A 19,686-nucleotide genomic window follows, 5' to 3' on the forward strand; every position below is an offset into this window, starting at 1 on the left:
AAACGTCAAACGACACTTCGTAATTTTTTTCTATGCAAAAATGACGTTTGACAGATGTGATCGCGAGATTTACGCCTGTCGCAAACCTGTCGTAAGATACGTAAACAAACTGCCGGCACACAGCATTGCAACAATGCTGTGTGCCGGCAGAAATAAGCATGGCATTTCCGCAACTTAAGTATACTCGTGTGCGAATGAACAGTATTAAAAATAAAATAATCTATTTACGTGAAATTCATGCCAGGCACGTATCCCGTATAGCCAGTCATGTACGCAGGCTGTCTGTGCCTTGTACCATCGTATACGTCTCGCATTGGGCCACTACGCCGCGGCATGTTGTTGATCTCGTAGTTATCGCCTGGCCTGTACTTCAGTGGTTTGCTGGAAATTAAACGAAATACATTAATCAAAAGTTCTATGGTTTTATGGTTTTAAGGGTTCGGTTCGCTGTAGACGCAATTTGGGAGGCTTCGGCCATGGCTAATTACCATCTTTCCGACTAAGACGTGCCGCTAAGCGATTTAGCGCTCCGGTGTGATGTCGCGTAGAAATCGATTAGGGGCATATCCCTGACACGTTAGCAACTTAGCCCGTTACCATCTAATACTGCATCATCACCTACCAGCGGGTGAGATTGCAGTCAATAAAAATATAATATCCAAATAAAAAAAAACCTGTAGCTTCTACTTGATTTTAAAATATAAGATGCATGTTTCATTACTTATTCAGATAAATCGATTCTTCGACGAAAGTATTATCGTTCAACAATAATATAGCCATTTCAAATTTAAAAAAACCCCGATTTGAAATATCGTGTACATTATTCTACTAGTTCTAGCTCTTTAATTTGACACCGATATTGAGGGAGTTGTGCAATAAAAATGTAATTCGCCATCTAACACTCCCGACTAATTTACCTTTCATACAAAAAAAAAACAAAATGATTCGGGCGCTACTATGCCACAGAAAGATAAATACACACATACACACAAACACACAAACGCTGTAACTAATAAACCCCGGGCCCGTGGGTTAAAAACTGATTCTACAAGATACGGAGTACAACTAAGCTACGGGGCTACATAGCGTAGCATAAAGCTTTTGTAGCAAAAAGTCATAAATCGTAGTAGGTATATGAATACTGTAGACCTTGTAACCTAGATTAGGTTATACTAATAGCAAGTGTAAAATTTAGCTTTTAGTTGGAAATCAGAACTCAAAATAGACTTATGTTTGGATTAACGTTTATTCTGACATATTTGTTTCAAAACTTCAAAGGTTGTAAATATACAAGGCTGTACAGTTTGCATGATTGTTAAAACTTGTGTTCAACATCTTTTTTCTGGATTTATTGTGCTTTAGAGAAATATCCATGTAAGGCTTTTATAAGATAACATGATTCTTTATTTGTTAAAATATTGTTATTTGTGTTGTTATACAGCTTGAACTTACTTGTACTTTCTGTGTGTCTACAGTACTTTTAGTGGAATAAAAAATAAGGGAATCATATTCTAACATCTCTGGTTTACAAATATTTAGCATAATATTCATTAGGCTAGCAGACCAGAGACAATTCAGAAATGATATATTCCCAAATTTACTCTCCGTCCTTTTCACGAACTAGGGCAGTGAGCAAGGACAAAAGGGATACAAATAGTGTGCCGTGTGATTAGGGCATGTTAGAATACAGTTGTCGCCGCTCCTCTTTTACCGCGGTTGTCGTGGCAACTAAGGGAATATAACGGAGAACGGGCAGAAGCGTTCTCCGTGATATTATTACCAACCTAACTGCCAAACCCTCCCGTTGGGAGAGGCCAGAAGTGGACTGTTATCGGCTATTGATACAGTATGAAAATTTTTGAAGTTATACTCCTTTTGGCGCGTTAGCGTAAAATGGTGAGAGTAAATTTTTCAGATTTGCGACACCGTCGCAAAAAACCGACACCATGAAGTAAGCTATAGTCAACATTTTAGTTTTTCTAAAAATGGTTTGTCAGTTGACTTTCAATAATTCAAACAATACCTTTTTTTCTTTTGTTAGTAGTAGTCTTCAAACTTCTACAAACGTAGAATAAGGCGAAAGATAAAATTTTTGAAAAGATCTTTATCTTGTTACGCCAAAGAAGTATAACTTCTAACGCGTGTACATAAGTGCACACACGCTTTTTTTATTTAGTCTTTATATTTTATTAATAAATTTATTTCAATAATTTGAATATATTCTATATATCTTAAATATTTTATTCTTTAAAATAATTGACTATAGTAATATTGTTTCTTTAAAATATAAATATAACCTAAAATAAACTATTTAAAACTAAATAAAATCTAAAACGTCCTCGTAACCACCGCAGCGAGGCACAGTTCCTAAGATGCTGGCAGCATTGCCTCTTTGGATGGACAAACTAATTCGTTGAATAATTAAAATAATTTGAATTAAAAAACATTAACGGGCATGGTACCCAAAACGCTATTGCTCTTCGAATTGCAAGACTTAGCCGTTGAGCTAGATAAGCGCCAGCACTAGGGTCACCAGACGTCAAGACCAAATTGCTATTGATTGATGGTATGGGTATGCTAGAAAGACGAAAAAAGCTTACTTGAACAGTCCTTTAGAGCGTATCTCTTTCAGAATATGCCGCGTGTTTTCACCATAGCATTTCCCGTATCGAAACTTCAGCAGCGGGCAATGGCCTGTATATCTGAAACCAAGTCCGTAATGTATTGACCTACTTAATATGCGATATCTATACCAAACATAATGTCTCAGTTTTCAATCTCAGTTCAAATTCATTTATTTGCACTGATTGAGGAGGTACAACGGCCTTAACCCCTTCTTACTGTGGGTGGAGATCCGTGCTCTGTAGTGGGCCGGTAATGGGCTGATGTGATGATGATGACGATATATATATATACAAACTTAACCGTGTCTGATAAATAGTCCGTTTTTTTACGGTAGCTCACTATATATTTTCTCTATCCGACTTCTGTATCCGACCATTGATCCAAAAACCAAGCGAAAGCTTTTTAAGATGTTGGTCGAAGCTTTTAGTGGATCATTGACTGAAATGACGATCGGATCAATAACGGTCAACCACCCCACATGGCGGTGATCACGTGAGCAAGGTCGAAGTATTTAGATATTTTTTCCTTTTTTTATTACTATTTATATTATATATTATTATCATCAGTCTTTTAACAATGAATTACGCGAATGGGCTCCGAGACACGAGGATGGACACCACCAATTTCCTAACTCCGGTCTGGGACCATAAAAACGGTACAAACTACATAACAACTAACTATTTATAGAATTTACTATTTAGTTTAAATATAAAATAACATAACCAGTGCCGAGCAGGCCACGGGGAGTAAATATGAAAACCTTGATAGCATTCAGTGTGCTCAAGAATTTTTTTATCTAGTTCCCCCTCACCTTTTTACCATCGAACCGTGAGGCACCGTAAGGGTTTGCATCTCTACTTGGTTGATATACCTCGGACGCGTACATCGCACCGGAACACTAAATCGCTTAGCAGCACGTCTTTGTCGGTAGGGTGGTATTTGGTAACTAGCAACGGCCAAAGCCTCCCACCAGACCAGACCGGAGAAAATCCATAAATTATAAATTCCTAAATTGCCCCTGCCGGAAGTCGAACACGGAACCCACTACTTAAATTCACAGAACTCACCGTTGTGCCAGGATGGTCGTCAAAAAACGGCAGAAGCCTCCCAGAAAAGTTACCAGAAAATAGTCAGAAGCCAAAAGGGGGGTTTTATCTAAATTTGTTGAAGGTCTTATTTTCATGGGGGAACGAATTTATTTTAACAAAATTATGTATAAAACCGTCAAAGCAGAAAATATAATAACACGTTTTCAATTTCATCGGTAACGTTTTGATAACGTTCATTTCATATCACGGGTCAGAGGAAATGATATTCGATAAAGCGAAAAGCAATTTCAAGATCGCGAAAATATCAGTTTAACGTAAACGGGGTAATGAAATAGAAATATTATGAAGTAATACTTATATTTGCAACTATCGTCGGTACTGGAAAAATTTAATAATGAATTGTAAAATTGTATAATTATGGAAAAAATAAGATTGTTAAACTTACAGATCTTCTCTGGTTACTATTCTCACAACACGTATGTTTAGAGTTCTCGAAGAAATTACTTACAATTTTATTTATGGCTGACACGTTGAAATTTTTATACTTTTGTGAATGATTCCGCTATCATCTTCATCACGATTACCGACCTACTATAGGGCATGAGTCTCCTCTCAAATAACAGGGTTAACCAAGCTGGCCACATGTGGCTTGATAGAGTTCACGATGTTCCTCCGTAAAATTGGATTTGTCAATTGAGTAATCTCATCATCACAAATTTCATCTCATCTCATTTCATATTAATAATAATTTATTTATTTTAGGCATATAAAATAAAAAACAATAAATAATGATAAATATTAAATAAAAAATTCAAATTTATTATTGCGTATATATTGGAAATATAAAAACCAAACCAGTTATATATTTTTTTAGTATCTTTATTTACAGTAAAGGTTTACAAAAATCACGGGCAGTCTTCATACGCAAAATAATATCCCGATGATTGATGCAGAACGAATGGGAAATCGCAGTCGCAACGCGAGTCGCGACCAGTGGCAAATGACGCCCATAGACGTCGCGACAGGTTCGTCGCACGTGCGTTGCGACGGTGTCGGACGACATTCGCTGTTCACTCGGTGCATGTGTTCCGGGCAATTGTCAACTCTTAGTGGAAGTTAGAATATGGTTGATATATCGGATAAAATATACAGATACAAATTATGCTCAGAAATCTATAATATTGCGTCTGGCAAGAAACTATAATAAATTTTATTCAAAACTTGATATATTTCATTTATCGAAAACACAATTGAAGAATGAAATAACTAAACTACATCGCGAGAGATAATAAATGATGTGAAATCATTCATTTTTGCACACTTACGAACACACGCACACACTTACGCACACTCACACCCACTCACACTCATTCATGCTGTTGTGAATATCGTAACTGATTATTTTGTATATTTTGTACTTGTACCTATTGCTTTATATAAATGTAATCTAGATTTGGCCTTATTTTACTAATAAGATAAACCCTTAACAAAAATTGTTTGTAACGCTGTTGGATTACTAATAAATAAATAAATAAATAAATAAATAAGGCAACAAGTGGCACATAATGCCCGTTGGCTGCGAGGGCGTCGGACGACAATCGCTGTTCTCTCGGTGTATATGTTCTGTGCAGTAGTAAACGCCTGGTGGAAGTTAGAATACGGTTTTCTATATAGGATGATATTATGCTAGTGATTGGCTATCATCAGCCTCCAATAACAGTAGAGCAAACGGGAAGTGGCTGTCTCAACGAGACCAGTAGCAAAAACGCTCATAGACGTCGCGACAGGTTCGACGCACGAGCGCTGCGATCGTGTCGGACGACATTCACTGTTCACTGGGTGCATGTGTTCTGGGCCTGGTTAACGCCTGGCGGATGTTAAAATAGGTTTTTTTAATATGCCATAATATTATGGTAGTTGATAAACTACTAAGACACCGGGAGGTATATCTGCATCGTTCGATTCCATGTAGGACTAAGGGTGCATCGATAATGCAGTCGTTTTATATCAAAATACCCACCAACTCAATGTCATGAACATAAATATCTGGCAAATATGAAGTTATAGTTATCAAAAGTTAAATTATTTATGCGTATATTTCAATGGGTTTCTGGATGGGTTGAAAACCAATTACATATTAGATTGGTGGCGCTGCTTTAGCGACGACGTTTGCTGGGTCCACTGGTAGTGAACTAAAAAGGGCGTAAGTATCTAATGTGACGAGCTACGACCAATCAGAAGACATGACAGTATGAGGTGTCACTTTAGTATTGGTCGCAAGAAAAACGCAAAACACGCTTAAAGCAGTTAAATATTGCTTTCCCTCTTGTTTAGAATATAACCCTTATTTAAGGGAGGTCAAGGTATGCCATATAAATCTGTACTAATAAAAGCGGTAGTACGCCTTCTGGACGAGATAGTTTGGCGAGCCTTTATTAGGACTTGGCAGATTTCCACCAACACTGGTGGCTCGTTTAGTTTACAATCTGAAAACCAAGCGAGTATTTAGGAAGCAGTATCAGTCAAGATTATCAGATTGTTGAATTGTATTCGGTTTCATATATCTATTTAAAATTCAAGGTAGCAGAGAGTATATAAAACATGGAAGTGGGTCACTGTTTTTAAGATTCGACTACATGAGAACGTTCAGCAATAAATGTAAGCTTGGCGACTTATGCCCGAAATTAATAATGTACATATCTCTTGACAGAATAATGTATTTGTTAGCCTAGTGGTCAGAGCAGAGCCCAACTCGCACCTTAGGTGCTACGTGCGTTTTTCATTTAAGCAATTGTTTGGAGTCCACCAATCCGCACTTGGCCAGCGTGGTAGACTAGGCCCTACACCTAACGGGTTGGTAATGATGATGGTGATCCCTTGATAGGGATTAATACTATCCGTGGATTATTACGTGTCACTCGATCGATCTCTAATCCACGTACCAATAATCATCACGATCGTTACCGGCCCACTACAGAGCACGGGTCTCCTCCCACAATGAGAAGGGTTTGAGGCCGTACTTCAGTACGCTGGTTCAGTGTAGAACATACACATTATGTAGAACTCTCAGGCATGCAGGTTTCCTCACGATGTTTACCTTCACCGTTGAAGCAAGTGATATTTTAATTGCTTCAAACGCACATAACTTAGAAAAGAAGCGGCGATAGCGCATTGGGTACGAGCCCGACTTAAACCCTAACTTTTACTAACCTATAATAAAGTTTAGCAATCCAATTTTTAAAATAACAAACTCAATCCCAGGATCACATATTTGCATGATTCTTTCAAAAAATGGATTGAACTATAAATCTTAGAAGGGAATTTTTGGATCAGGATTGATTATTGATTTCGGGCGTCAGGCAGTTATCAATGTCCAATTAGTTACTATACCTATGACGTAAAGTAAGGGCGAATCGCAAGTTCGTTGTGACAAGGTCTGCCCGTCGCATCGCGTGTGGTAGGGGTGCATTGTGCGAGGACAAGCGGCTACACCTGTAAACACGATCTATGAGTAGATAGCTAGGTGTCATATCTATGGCACGTAATTTACTTTATGAGTATTTGTCTGTGTTCTTGTAACTTAAAGATAGTAAATGATTAGTGTTGCTACTCTCCAAGCATGGATGGTCGAACGGGAGTAAACTTTTCTTTTCCTTTGTAGCAGAGCTTTGGCAGGTAGACCAGATAATTTTATCCGTTGTAAAAATATAAGGGATAAAATATTTGTCCTCTGCCTAAGCAAATCGTGCTAACTAAGCTCACAATTTTACACATATACCTACGTACATCGCATGTAGGTATATAAAATTGAAAAAATGTTTGCGTGCTCAATGCATTTATTAGGTAAGTAATGTACTTACATCTTCCTTTCAACAGCAAACAGTGCCGATTGTAATAAACGTTGGCATCTATCACAGAAAGTAAGGAAAGTACGAGTGCTATTACGGAATGGGCCATTGTTCTACCACTCTCGGAGACGAAATGCGGAAATCAAACCAGTCTAAACTCTCACGGTATAAATGTCTGGTAATTTGAGGGTTGGCACTTAAACTTATTGTAGGAAATATTTTTTTTAGCTGTGTACACTGCCTCATTAGTATCATGTCCATTTACAGATCACGAGATTGTGGGTACGTTTCTTTAGGAATCCTAGGATTTGGGGTCTACGTTTAGTTATTCTTATTTCTTGCCCGGGACCAGGGTTAGCAAATTCGCTTTTTCCACTTCTTTACCTTTTTCATGGGTGTGCTGACAGCAGATTAGAATAGTCCCTTCTCTTTCCGCGGGTGTCGTACGAGGTGACCACAGGCATATAGGGGTAAACGGGCAGCAGCGTTGCCAGTGCTACATCTACTGCCATCATCAGGGCGTCTGCCCAACGTGATTATTGGGAAAAAATCCGCAGGTGATTACGTATCTCGCGACAGCAATGCGAGAGGCGTAAATCTTGCAATCATTGCTGTAAAACGCCACTTTTGTTTATTTATTGTATGGAAAAGTGACGTTTGACAGCAGTGATTGCAAAGTCAAAGTCAAAAATATCTTTATTCAAGTAGGCCCATAGGTGGCACTTTTGATGCGTACATAAGAATTACACGGTAGTGCGATGATGGCGTTATACACATTCGTAAACTTAAAACTAAAGCTACGAGGGTTCCAAACGCGTCCTGGTCTAAGAAGAAGCCCACAACAAACTTAGCCGGGTGTTTTTTTTTTTGCAAGATTTACGCCTGTCGCATTGCTGTCGCGAGATACGTAATCACCCTGCGGGTTGGGACAGGCCAGCAGTGGATTGCTATAGGCTATGGATATTGATGCCTTCCCTACCTCGGCGAGCACTTAATTAGAATTGGGATTTGGAATGGATTTCGATTGTGCGTATGCCGATCATGCTGTGTGGTGATGGCGGATCAGAATACAATCGTCACTGACTATTCCCGATGTGGTCGTACGAGGCGACTAGGGGAATATAACTAAAAACGGGTAGCAGCTTTCTCTGTTCTACTACTATCATCTACTGCGTTCACCGACCCGTCTGCTCTAATCCTGCAATGGACTGTTAAAGTCTATAGAAGATGATTATATGATAACTTAAGTTATTTTAAGAGACTCAACGATTTTCTCGTTTGTGTAAAAATTATATTTGAACTGTGGCATCCTTAGCGATTGTTGTTTAGCTATTACGGTAAAAAAACCGCAGATTGCTCTGATCGTAAACGAAATATTAGGTAACATGACGATTATTTAGGTAACATGAGACATGCTAGCCCAAACTACATAATAGCATTTTTAAGATTACCACTAAATATAGTTATGTGCTTCCTTAAATGGCTACAAGTTGCGGATGAACAAGTTAATAATTCGTCTGTGGTTGCAAAAGTGAACTCTGGAATTCAAATTCAAATTCAAATTCAAAAATGTTCTATTCATGTAGACATTATAACAGACACTTATGATGTTTTCTTACATATTATCTTAACATTGTGTTACCATTAAAGTTATCGTAACGATAAATCTCAAATCAAACGATTTGTCACCTATAATTCTCCTGGTGCGACGATGCACCGAATCTAAAGCTTCAAGCTGGTACTTGGCAGAGCAGGTGACTACAGTACTCCATGCTTGCTCGCACTTGAGCCTGGTACAGTGCAGGCGTTGACCTGGCGTGAAGTACCGGCTAACCTTATTAAGGATACCAAGTTTTTTAGCAGCCACTTTGGCTTTAGATTCGATGCACTTGCAAAAATTGAGATTGGATGAGATGTTGACACCCAAGAGCTCAATATGGTCGCCAATTGGAACGGATACACCCGGGAAAGTGGGAGCCAAGGTTTTATATTTTAACAGGAGAATTATTTACAAAACGCAGACTATTTGGGATATTTTATTAAAAAAAAATTGGTTCAAAATCTGAGAATCGAAACCAACCATGCGTATGAAGATGAACAAGGAAATGTAAAATTTCATGGCATATGATTGTATGGCAATAAAAGGGTCAATGTCAGATTCGTGTACTATTGTTTATATTTCAGGTAGTTGTTAGGGGCGAATAACACGCGAGCTTTGTCCAAGGCCCGTGGAACATGTTATGGATGCCTAGTACTTATCCGTGACTTCCTCCGCACAAAAATTTTTAGACTAGAGAACCTATATTTGTTTTTTTTTTTTATATCAATAGCGGGCAAACGAGCAAGTGGGTCACCTGATGGTAAGTGATCACCGCCGCCCATAAACATCTGCAGCACCAGAGGAGCCACCGATGCGTTGCCGGCTTTTAAGCAATTTGTTTATCCGCCCCTTGAACAACCCCAGATTGTATCCCTGAGGAAACACATCAGATGGGAGACCGTTAGTTGCAAGTGCGCGGTAGAAATGATCTGGTATTTCGAACAGTAGAAGAATACCAGGCATCCAGATGATGAGGGTGGAATTTATTTCTACGACGTGAGGTGCGGTCAGAGACTATATATTTTTACTTAGTAATAATTGATCGACCGAGAATATAGTAAGTGGAAAATCATCGCCTATAGGCAGAGCAAAATTTCGCAGGAACACTGCCGGAAAAGTGTCCATCAACCTGAGGCTAGGTGTTACGCCTCATGCATGTAGCAAGCACATTATCACTAACACCAGGTTAGATTGCACTAAAGGGCTAACGTCGAGTGTACTAAAAAAATATTAGTAACATTTTGAAATAACAGACAGACTATAATTAGATTTATTGAAAACGGGACACGGACCTAAATTATTAATGTGTAAGTACCTACCATTTGTTTTAAAACTCAAAAGCTACTTTTCAAGGTTAACAAATAATGGCTTTATAAACTATACCTAACTTCTGATAGCGAACTTATAAACGAGCGTAGGCCACGAATATGCGTTCCATTTTGTGTTTAGCCTATTTAAAATGTAGGTGACGAGGTGTTAAGGATTCGCGCAGATTGAGCGTTAAAATAAAAACAAAATAACTGAATTGCTTGAAGGGTTTTTTTAAAAATATTTTTTAGCAATTTATGTGGCAATATATCAAAAAAAAATATGCTGACGCGTTTCCGAAAGTTCTAACGAGCTAAATACCTACGCAAGCTACTGGCCAAAGCAAATTTTATTTTGTATCCAGTGTCAATAATATTGAGAAATTACCACCGACTGGTGTAAGAAACAAATTTTAATGGAAGGATCGGTTTTTATTTTATATTTTACAGCAATTTATCTGGTAAAAAATAAAAAAAACAATCTGGCGCATTTCCGAAAATTCTACCCAACTCCTGTGGCTAGCAAGTACCGGCGCAAGTTACTGGCTCAAGTTACTTACAAGTTTCGCAAGCAACTTTTTTTTTGATTTTTTTATGGTTAAAAGCTTAACCAAGCTTTCATGATGTGTAGAAAACCAAACAGAGCTACAATTCGCAGATTATGCAAGGAACACGTAAGACGAAACAACCGCACTACAACTATAACTTACAGTTAAGCCTCATCTGCATCTAACAACGGCAACTAGGTACTAACTTTAGACCGGAAGACAGTAAAGTTGCTTGACGTTTGAGTCCAAGGCTGTGGGTTCGATTCCCACAACTGGAAAATGTTTGTGTGATGTACATGCATGTTTTCCAGTATTTGGGTGTTTATCAGTATATTATAAGTATTTGTGTATTCTTAAAATATTAATCAGTCACCCTAGTACCCATAACACAAGCTACGCCTACTGTGGAGCTATTTGTGACGTGAGTTTTGTCGTGATTATTTATTTACTTTCCCGGACGAGCTCTATCACAAAAAGCTCTGCTATTCTCGTGATGGCCGATTGGCTCAGTGGGCAGCGACTCTGCTTTCTGAGTCCAAGGCTGTCGGTTGGATTTCCACAACAAGAAAATGTTTTTGTGATGTACACATGAGTGTTTTTTATGTATATTTTTCATAAAAATATTCATCAGTCATCTTAGTACCCATAACACAAGCTACGCTTACTTTGGGGCTAGATGGCGATGTGTATTATGTTAGTTTATTTATTTAATTCCCTGGACGAGCTCTGTCGAGAAAAGCTCTGCTATTCTCAACATGGCCATTATGTGCCGCAGAAGAAGAACATGTAGTTGCTATTTGCACAATGTGCTAAAGAAGTTTTATAAACGTATCGTGTGAATGAAACCTTTAAATGATAGACGTAAAGTATAGTCAAGGTAAGGCGACGGATGTACCAGGAACGGCGAATGCCCACGGATTCACTGCGTTCATTGTTTGATGACAATTTAAGTGCTCGTGTTTATGTATTTTGGGAACTAATTCCTCAGGTTTCTATTACCTAGGCTTTTTTCCTTGTGGTTTTATGTGTACTAAGATTAATGATTAATATTTTTATGACTAATGTACATAAATACTTATAACACACAGATAATTGCACACATAACTCAGAAAAAGCAGATGTGTCGACGGGAATCGAACTCGGCCCCCCAAAATATTCTTCTAATACATTTATTATAAAATATTTGAAATAAGCATAGTCTTATTATACAGGAATTAAAATATAAGTCGCGGTAAGGTATCATATAATAGTTTCAGAGTTTCTTTATTACAGAGTTATGTAGTCTGCCTACAGACTATAATTATCCAATGGAATGAATGTCACCGCGAACGATGACAAAGTGTTGTTTCTTATTTAGTTTATGGTCAAGGAAACCTTAAATAAATAGGCTTTAATTTATAAATCATTTGTGTTGGACTGTCGCATGTCGGGCTATAGGTTTTCTTTGTCCATTAGGTCACATACAAGGTTGGACTGATAAATAATTGTCAAGTATTGGTTATACCTGTCAAGAAATTCCTTGTCACCCCGGTGCCTCGGAGCATTGTATCAAAATGATCCATTCATCTTTCCTATGAGAGAAGAAAGAGGCTTGCGCTTGCAATGGCACGTTAACACATTCAAAGTCAAAGTCAAATATTTCTTTATTCAAATAGACGGCGCATTTGATGCGTACATTACATGTAAAATATGACATAGGCGATAACTAAATTCGTCAACGAGGGTTCCGAACGCGCCCTGGTTTAAGTAGAAGCCTAAGCATAACAAAATTAGCCGGTTGTTTTTTTTTTTGCTATCACAATCTCACATTGTCATTTAAAACTATTTAAGAAGCAACCTGGTTAGAGCAATAATTTACACCCAAGCATCATTGACGTATTCCTTAATACTATAAAACATTCACTGCGTTGGCGCTTAGACATGACTTTACTGTCAATGCTTTACGAGCCACATACTACCTATAGTAGTGGTGTTAGCCCAGTGAATAGGACTTCGAGCAGCACGCACCTTTAACATTTCGAAGTTATGTGCGTTTTAAGTATTTTATATATCGCTTGTTTCAACGGTGAAGGAAAACATCGTGAGGAAACCTGCATGCCTGAGAGGTCTTCATAATGTTTCATGGCCAGCGCGGTGGACTAAGCCTTAACCCCTTCTCATTGTGGAAGGAGATCCTTGTCGTGTCGGTAATGGGTTTATATAATGATGATGATGACTAATATGTGGTAATACCAGCTCTGCATTACGACTGCTATTGCACGCGTTGAGGTGGGTATTACTGTCAGTTTACGCACACCGAGTGATTCTCCAACTTAAAATGACACTCTTTTATTCTTTATTGCTTTTATTATAAGTGAATATAAATAGAAAAATGTTGAGAAAAAACACCATTTTGAAAACTCATGATATTTACTAATCTTTTTATTGTTTAAACTAATTAAAAAACTGTTTAAAAAAGTTCTGTGGACGTGTGTCTATTTGTGCGGATCCCGTATCTCGTGGTCACGATAACGAGCGAAATACTTCACTTATCGAGTTGGTTTTTTTTTTGTATTATGAGGAATACCGAGAAGCCTATTTCTTTTCACGGTATAATTAGATGTAGTTTAATTTCCAACTATTTAGTATTTACCCGTATCAGGTTCGGTCTTGCATGGTCCTTAGAGACATGAAAACTTCCCGCTTTTACCAAGTTTTTGAACCAATCGATAGTTATAGGTTGAACATGGTGAAACGTTTCATCGTTTTAATCATAGCTACGACCGCTAGATGCTATTCACTGCTACATATTTAAGTATGCTTTTTTTTATTATTACGCCAGGGCAACTCTGCGACTATTGAAACTCTGCGCCAATCGGTCGTCAAATAATATATATTTTTTGACGACCGATTGGCGCAGTGGGCAGCGACCCTGTTTTCTGAGACAAGGCTGTGGGTTCGATGGAAAATGTTTTTGTGAGGAATGTTTTTCAGTGTCTTGGTGTTTATTTGTATATTATAAGTATGAATGTATATTATTCATAAAAATATTCATCGGTTATCTTAGTACGCATAACACAAGCTACGCTTATTCTGGGGCTAGGTGGCGATGTGTGTATTGTCGTAGTATATGGATTAATATTTATTTATTCTTTAAAATAATTGTTTTATAAATATAACCTGAAATAAACTATTTCAAACTAAATAAAATCTAAAACGTCCTAAAAAACCACCGCAGCGAGGCACAGTTCCTAAGATGCATGCAGCATTGCCCCTTTGGATGGCCAAACTAATTCGTTGGCCAAGATGACTGCCCGCTCTAGGATCACCGGTAGACTCGATAACCCTTTTCGATAATTCTTTGAAAAGAGCTCTTGTCTCTGAACCCCACGGTCCCAAAGTCTACTCCAAAAGTCACAAAAAAGAAAGCTGCTATCCAGGTGTTCATATTTACGCACCTTAGCCTGCTCGGCACTGGTAGCAGCCGCACCCACCATTGACGAGGTATATTGATTTATTATTTATTTATAATAAGTCTTTTGTATTGGACTTCCATTCCCCAAGGTCTTGTGCCTCGACTCCCTGCGACTCGATTGATTTCGTCTGTCCACCTAGTCAAGTAGTGTACCAACAGTTCCCAGTGCGAGGACCCCACTGCCAGTACCTTGGGACCCCAACGTCTACCGGTCCTCCATGTTACGTGATCCGCCCACTTATTTATCCAAGTGATCGAATTAGTAAACGTGATAGAAAATATCACTCTAGGCACATAGATAAATCTAGGGATTCATGATTTCATTGGACAAAGTCATGTGTTAAAGTTGAAGTCTTGGATAGCGCTGCCAGTGCTAGGAACGAAACGATTGCGATTTGCGGCCTTGCTAAGTCGAACGTGTGATAACCTAATGATTGGCGAGATTGCCTTCTTGATAATAGCCGTAGGGTAAATGGGTTTCAACAGTTCAGAAAGTTCGTAACAGTGATAGATACCTAAAAATATATTATATAACGTGTAAATGAAAATCAAAATATTACTTCACATGCTTTAGAGGTACTTACATTATTCTAGTCTCTGAGACTTATAAAACATTGCCATAGTTTTTATCTTACTGCCGTAGTTGAACTACATCAGATAAAGCTAACATCATATGGATTATTAAAATAGTATATTATTTGTTATGAAATATACTTATGCTACCTCCAGAGGTATTTCGTGATTCGGTAATATAAAACGTTGGAGTTGGGTATATAAATATTTTACGAATAAATAAATTCGCATTTTGACGTGACAACGTCTTATAAATTGGTTTGCCGGGTGATACTTCAAGAAACTGCGTTACGCCCCGCTCACGTTATGCGCTCACAATGAGAGCGAGTGAGAGGCACGCGTCCCTTCCACTCGGGCATGGTTAGCCCGCCTAAGAGCGAGAGAGACAGACATAAAAAGTGAAAGGCACGCGTCCCTTTGTAGTAAACGCTGTTTCATTGTACGCAAATGTATTGCAAGTTATTGTATGTATATTTGTATATAAATACGTATGTATGTGTAAAGGAAAAAATAAAATTTTCTTAATATGAAATTCAGTGCGAGATTCTTTGTATAAATTAATGTTTTAAATATAATTCTTTGTATAAATAAATGTTTTAAATTGTTACTATTATTTCATCCTTCTTCCTACTATACGAATGAATATTCACATTAAAATTATTTTACCACTCAAAGTCGTTGTCACGTAAAACTTTCGCCCGTATACCGACTTTACAGGCAACCAATTTTTATCTTTAGGACTAGAAGTTGATGCAAATCCAGGTCGTCGAAACAAACAAGGCATTTTTTTTTTATTTCGAAGCACCTTGGTCTATGGGAATTAAATCTATTATTCTTTTTTTATTATAATATTTTTTTCGAAATTCGAATTACATTATCTCAACTTGAATTCATTTTTTAATTCAAAATTAGGATTTTATTATCATAACCTGAACTCAGTTGACCACCCTGGCGCAATGGCGAACGCTGTGTAGTTAAGTGTTCCTTGAAATTTGCGAATGACCAATTTCTGTTTTCTCTAGTGTGGGCTGGTGTTCAACACGACTTTTAATATAGTGTACATTATTCACTAGTCAAGCTCTTTTATTTGATACCCATATGGAAGGAGAAACATATGTTATCTGCCATTTTGTGGCGGCCCCCATCTTGGACCGATTTTCATCAAACAGGTAAGAACACTCCCGAATAAATCACCGTTCAAACAAAAAAAAAACTAAATCAAAATCGGTTCATCCGTTAAGGAAATACGATTTTGGGATCTTTGAGAATCTTTCATCGTCTAACATAACTTTTTATAGCACCCGTAGAATTTTGCAGTTCGAGACATGGAAAGCTGTTTTGAGTTCCTATATAGTTATAAAATTTATTTTATGACCAACTTTAAAAAACAACTAAGTACATATTACGAACATGCAATGCTTTGAATAAAGCATGCTCTATTATTTTTACTGATATTCCAAGTGATACGACTGCGTATAAAAACTTATTTTTTAATGACATTCCAGTTAAAATAGGGTTTTAACATTGCCGCCGTAACCTTGACATCAACATTACATACATTTTAACGCAAAGGTTTGCCATGGTAATGGATTTCACGACCATCGATGGAATTGTCGGCATTTTTTTCGTATAAAAGCTATGGGTTCCTAGTACCTACCAACTATGTGGTACCTTCCATGGATTTGATTTGACCTTCAAATCAAATGAAATCAGTGATTCGCATTCGACTTTTTAAAAACAGAATATATATGGAGTTATTGGTAGAATTCTTAGTTACCTCACCCCAAGACTACAAAAAACAACAATAAATAATATGACGGCTGTATGGCGCCATCTTCAAATGTGGAAGTCCTTCGTTGTTCTTAAGAACATCCTTATTAATAGGTAGACATGATTTTTTTTTAATTTGATACACGCTTGTTTTCAACTGATTTACAAAAAATTAGGCGTTTCTCAATTCAGTTGTATTTTTTTTTAATGCTTATTAGCTCAGAACTCTGTCATTTATAAAGATATAGAATTATTTTTTGTTTGAGACGATCCTGGAGTAAAATGCAGAAAATCAGTGGTTTTCTTGCTACTTTGTAACTGTTTTTTTACATAATCTTAACATTATAATATTTAATTACCTATTCGGGTTAAAAATAACCCACATTGCGATCCTTGTGAATTCACTCAGAGCGCAACAATACAAATCACATTGCTCTGAGTGTAAGTACCTAATAAATACCTATATAAGTACCTAATAAATTTATTTTGCACCCGCTCCAACATGAGGCTATATTTAGTTTCATTTGGGGCCCAAATGACTGCATTAGCTTCTAATTGACTCCTAACTAGTGCATTGTACAGAGCGGCAACAGCCTTCATATTGTTGAAACCACGAACCGTACGAAGCATGAAGCCTAGATTTCTATATGCTTTGTACAGCATTTCATGATATGACTACGAAACGTTAGCCCAGTGTTGAAGTTAACGCCCAAGTCTCTCACCTCTACTACTCTTGCTATCGGCATTGCGTTAAGTTTATAATCGAAAAGGAAGGGGGTATGTGACCGAGAGAAACTGATAACTGCACACTTTGAGTTGTTAAACTGTAGGTAGTTGTCTCTGCTCCACCTCAACACTCTCTCTACGTGTTTTTGCAGCCTTGCGCAGTCAGTCTTATCGCCAACCGTCAAAGATAGTTTAAGGTCGTCTGCAAACAACAAGCACTTAGCATTTTGAACCACTTTCGGTAGGTCGTTTATCATTATAAACTGAAGTGGTCCCAAGGTACTGCCCTGACTCACACCAGATCTAGTTAAATACGGTTCGTACTTATTACCTCTGTTATCAACATATTGCTGCCTATCTCTTATATAACTCGCAAAAAAATATAGCAACTGAGGGGTGAATCCGACCGCTGCAAACTTTTCCAGTAACAAATCATTGTCAACCAAGTCAAAAGCTTTTTTTAAATCAAAATACGCTGTATCAGTTTGCCCACCTTTATCAACTGCTGCCACAATGTCAGTCATATAGCTAAGGAGGTTGCTGGTCGTGCTTCTGGCCGGCCGGAACCCGTGCTATGCGTCCGACAGTATGTATGTAGGTACATAGTAACTTTCTACATTTTACTTGGCACCGACTTAAAATGTTGTAGACAGTATTTACTTGTATAACAAGGTCGGTTCTTGTTTGTTATTTTTTTTTTTACAACATCTTAAATAAATCTTAATGGATAGTGGTGCACTGCCTCGCTGCTTTAATACTAGGTACCTACGTGCATACTGTGAGTAATCTTACACTACATCGTGTCATGTTACAGTTATATCTGTCACGGTCAACCAGTTTGTTAACTTAACTGCCATTTGCCACGTGACGAGCACGCACAGTTCGTATTTCAAATCAGACTCTATAAAGATTCTGACAAGTTACCAATGTAGAGGGTATAAAAATTGCTGATAACCAAATAGAACGATAGGTGAGGATTCTACCAGGTTACTGACGATTTAGCCCTTTAACGGGGACAGTACTTAGATTTAAAAAAAATCTATGTCCCCGCTGTCCATCCACGGGGACAGTCGTCGTCTGTCAGTCAGTCGTCTACGGGGACAGCAGGATGCGACTTTTATAGGTACGAATATGATGACATAATCTATTAAAAAAATACAAATGAATAAACTAGGATAACTGTAACCTACCTTTTTGAAAACGGAATCACATGACTTAAAGTATCTACAAAATTTGAACTTAGAATTCCAAGTCCGCTGATGAATAAATGATGATATGATTACATCAAAGTGTTCGATACTTATTTGATATACTCAACGACAATTTACTTAATTGTCGTTAAGTATAACGAGGGTAATTCATAACATAAAAGGCTGTGTGTTATGTAACGACAAGCCATAGTATTGGTGCCTATGTAATTCCACACCTGGACAATAATCGAAGCGAATCGAGATCGTGGGAACAATGAGCGATTCGGTTTCACTATCTGTTGATAGAATTACTTTTGTTCACGTTGCCGTTCTGGCCGAGACGAGTGCAGACACCCGCGGCAGCTTTCACCTTTCGATAATAGTATTTTAAAAAAGTAAATCGGCTTTCATGATTCGTAGTTACAACCGCCGGATCGGTGTGGTGGAGGCAGATCAGAGTACAGTTGTCACCACTTCTTTTCCCGCGGGTGTCTTACGAGGCGACTAAGCAAATATGACGCTATACTACAATTACTTACCATAATATACCTACTATTATAATTGACCCGTCTGCTCCCGCTGGGAGAGACCTTCAGTTTAACAGTAGACTGGTATAAATAAGATAAATACATAAATAAATGCGAGCGGTGATAGCCCGGTGGCCAGGACTTCGGCTTCACTTTCAGAGTGCAAAGTTCGAGCCCAGCACGCACCTATAACTTTTCTGAGATATGTGGTTTTATCAATCAATCAATCAACCACAAAAAGTTCATAAAAAAAGAAAAGTATAACAAACCAACGTATATAATTTGGCGTAATTAAAATTAAATTTATGTAATTAAAATATCACTTCATCGTGTGGAAACCTGCATGCCCAAGAGTTCTACATAATATTCTTAAAGGAGTGTGAATTCCACCAATCCGCACTGTACGTGTAGTTTTATTAGCGATTTATTTGCGACTGCTATTACAATGCATAATTAACAAATATCATGT

At 37.8% G+C, this 19,686-nt stretch overlaps 1 protein-coding gene across 1 annotated transcript in view; it reads right to left on the reverse strand.

Moving 5' to 3' along the window:
• LOC120630471 (protein FAM166B-like) overlaps positions 1-19,686 on the reverse strand; it is a 32,259-nt gene that overhangs the window by 7,957 nt on the left and 4,616 nt on the right. The window contains exons 2-3 of the mRNA XM_039899712.1: positions 2,601-2,702; positions 229-381 (exon numbers count right to left, since the gene is read on the reverse strand). Of these exons, the coding sequence (XP_039755646.1) occupies positions 229-381; positions 2,601-2,702 (255 nt within the window). The remainder of the gene's footprint in view (positions 1-228; positions 382-2,600; positions 2,703-19,686) is intronic.

Source organism: Pararge aegeria, chromosome 16 (genome assembly GCF_905163445.1).
Source record: "Pararge aegeria chromosome 16, ilParAegt1.1, whole genome shotgun sequence".
Taxonomy (NCBI): Eukaryota; Metazoa; Arthropoda; class Insecta; order Lepidoptera; family Nymphalidae; genus Pararge; species Pararge aegeria.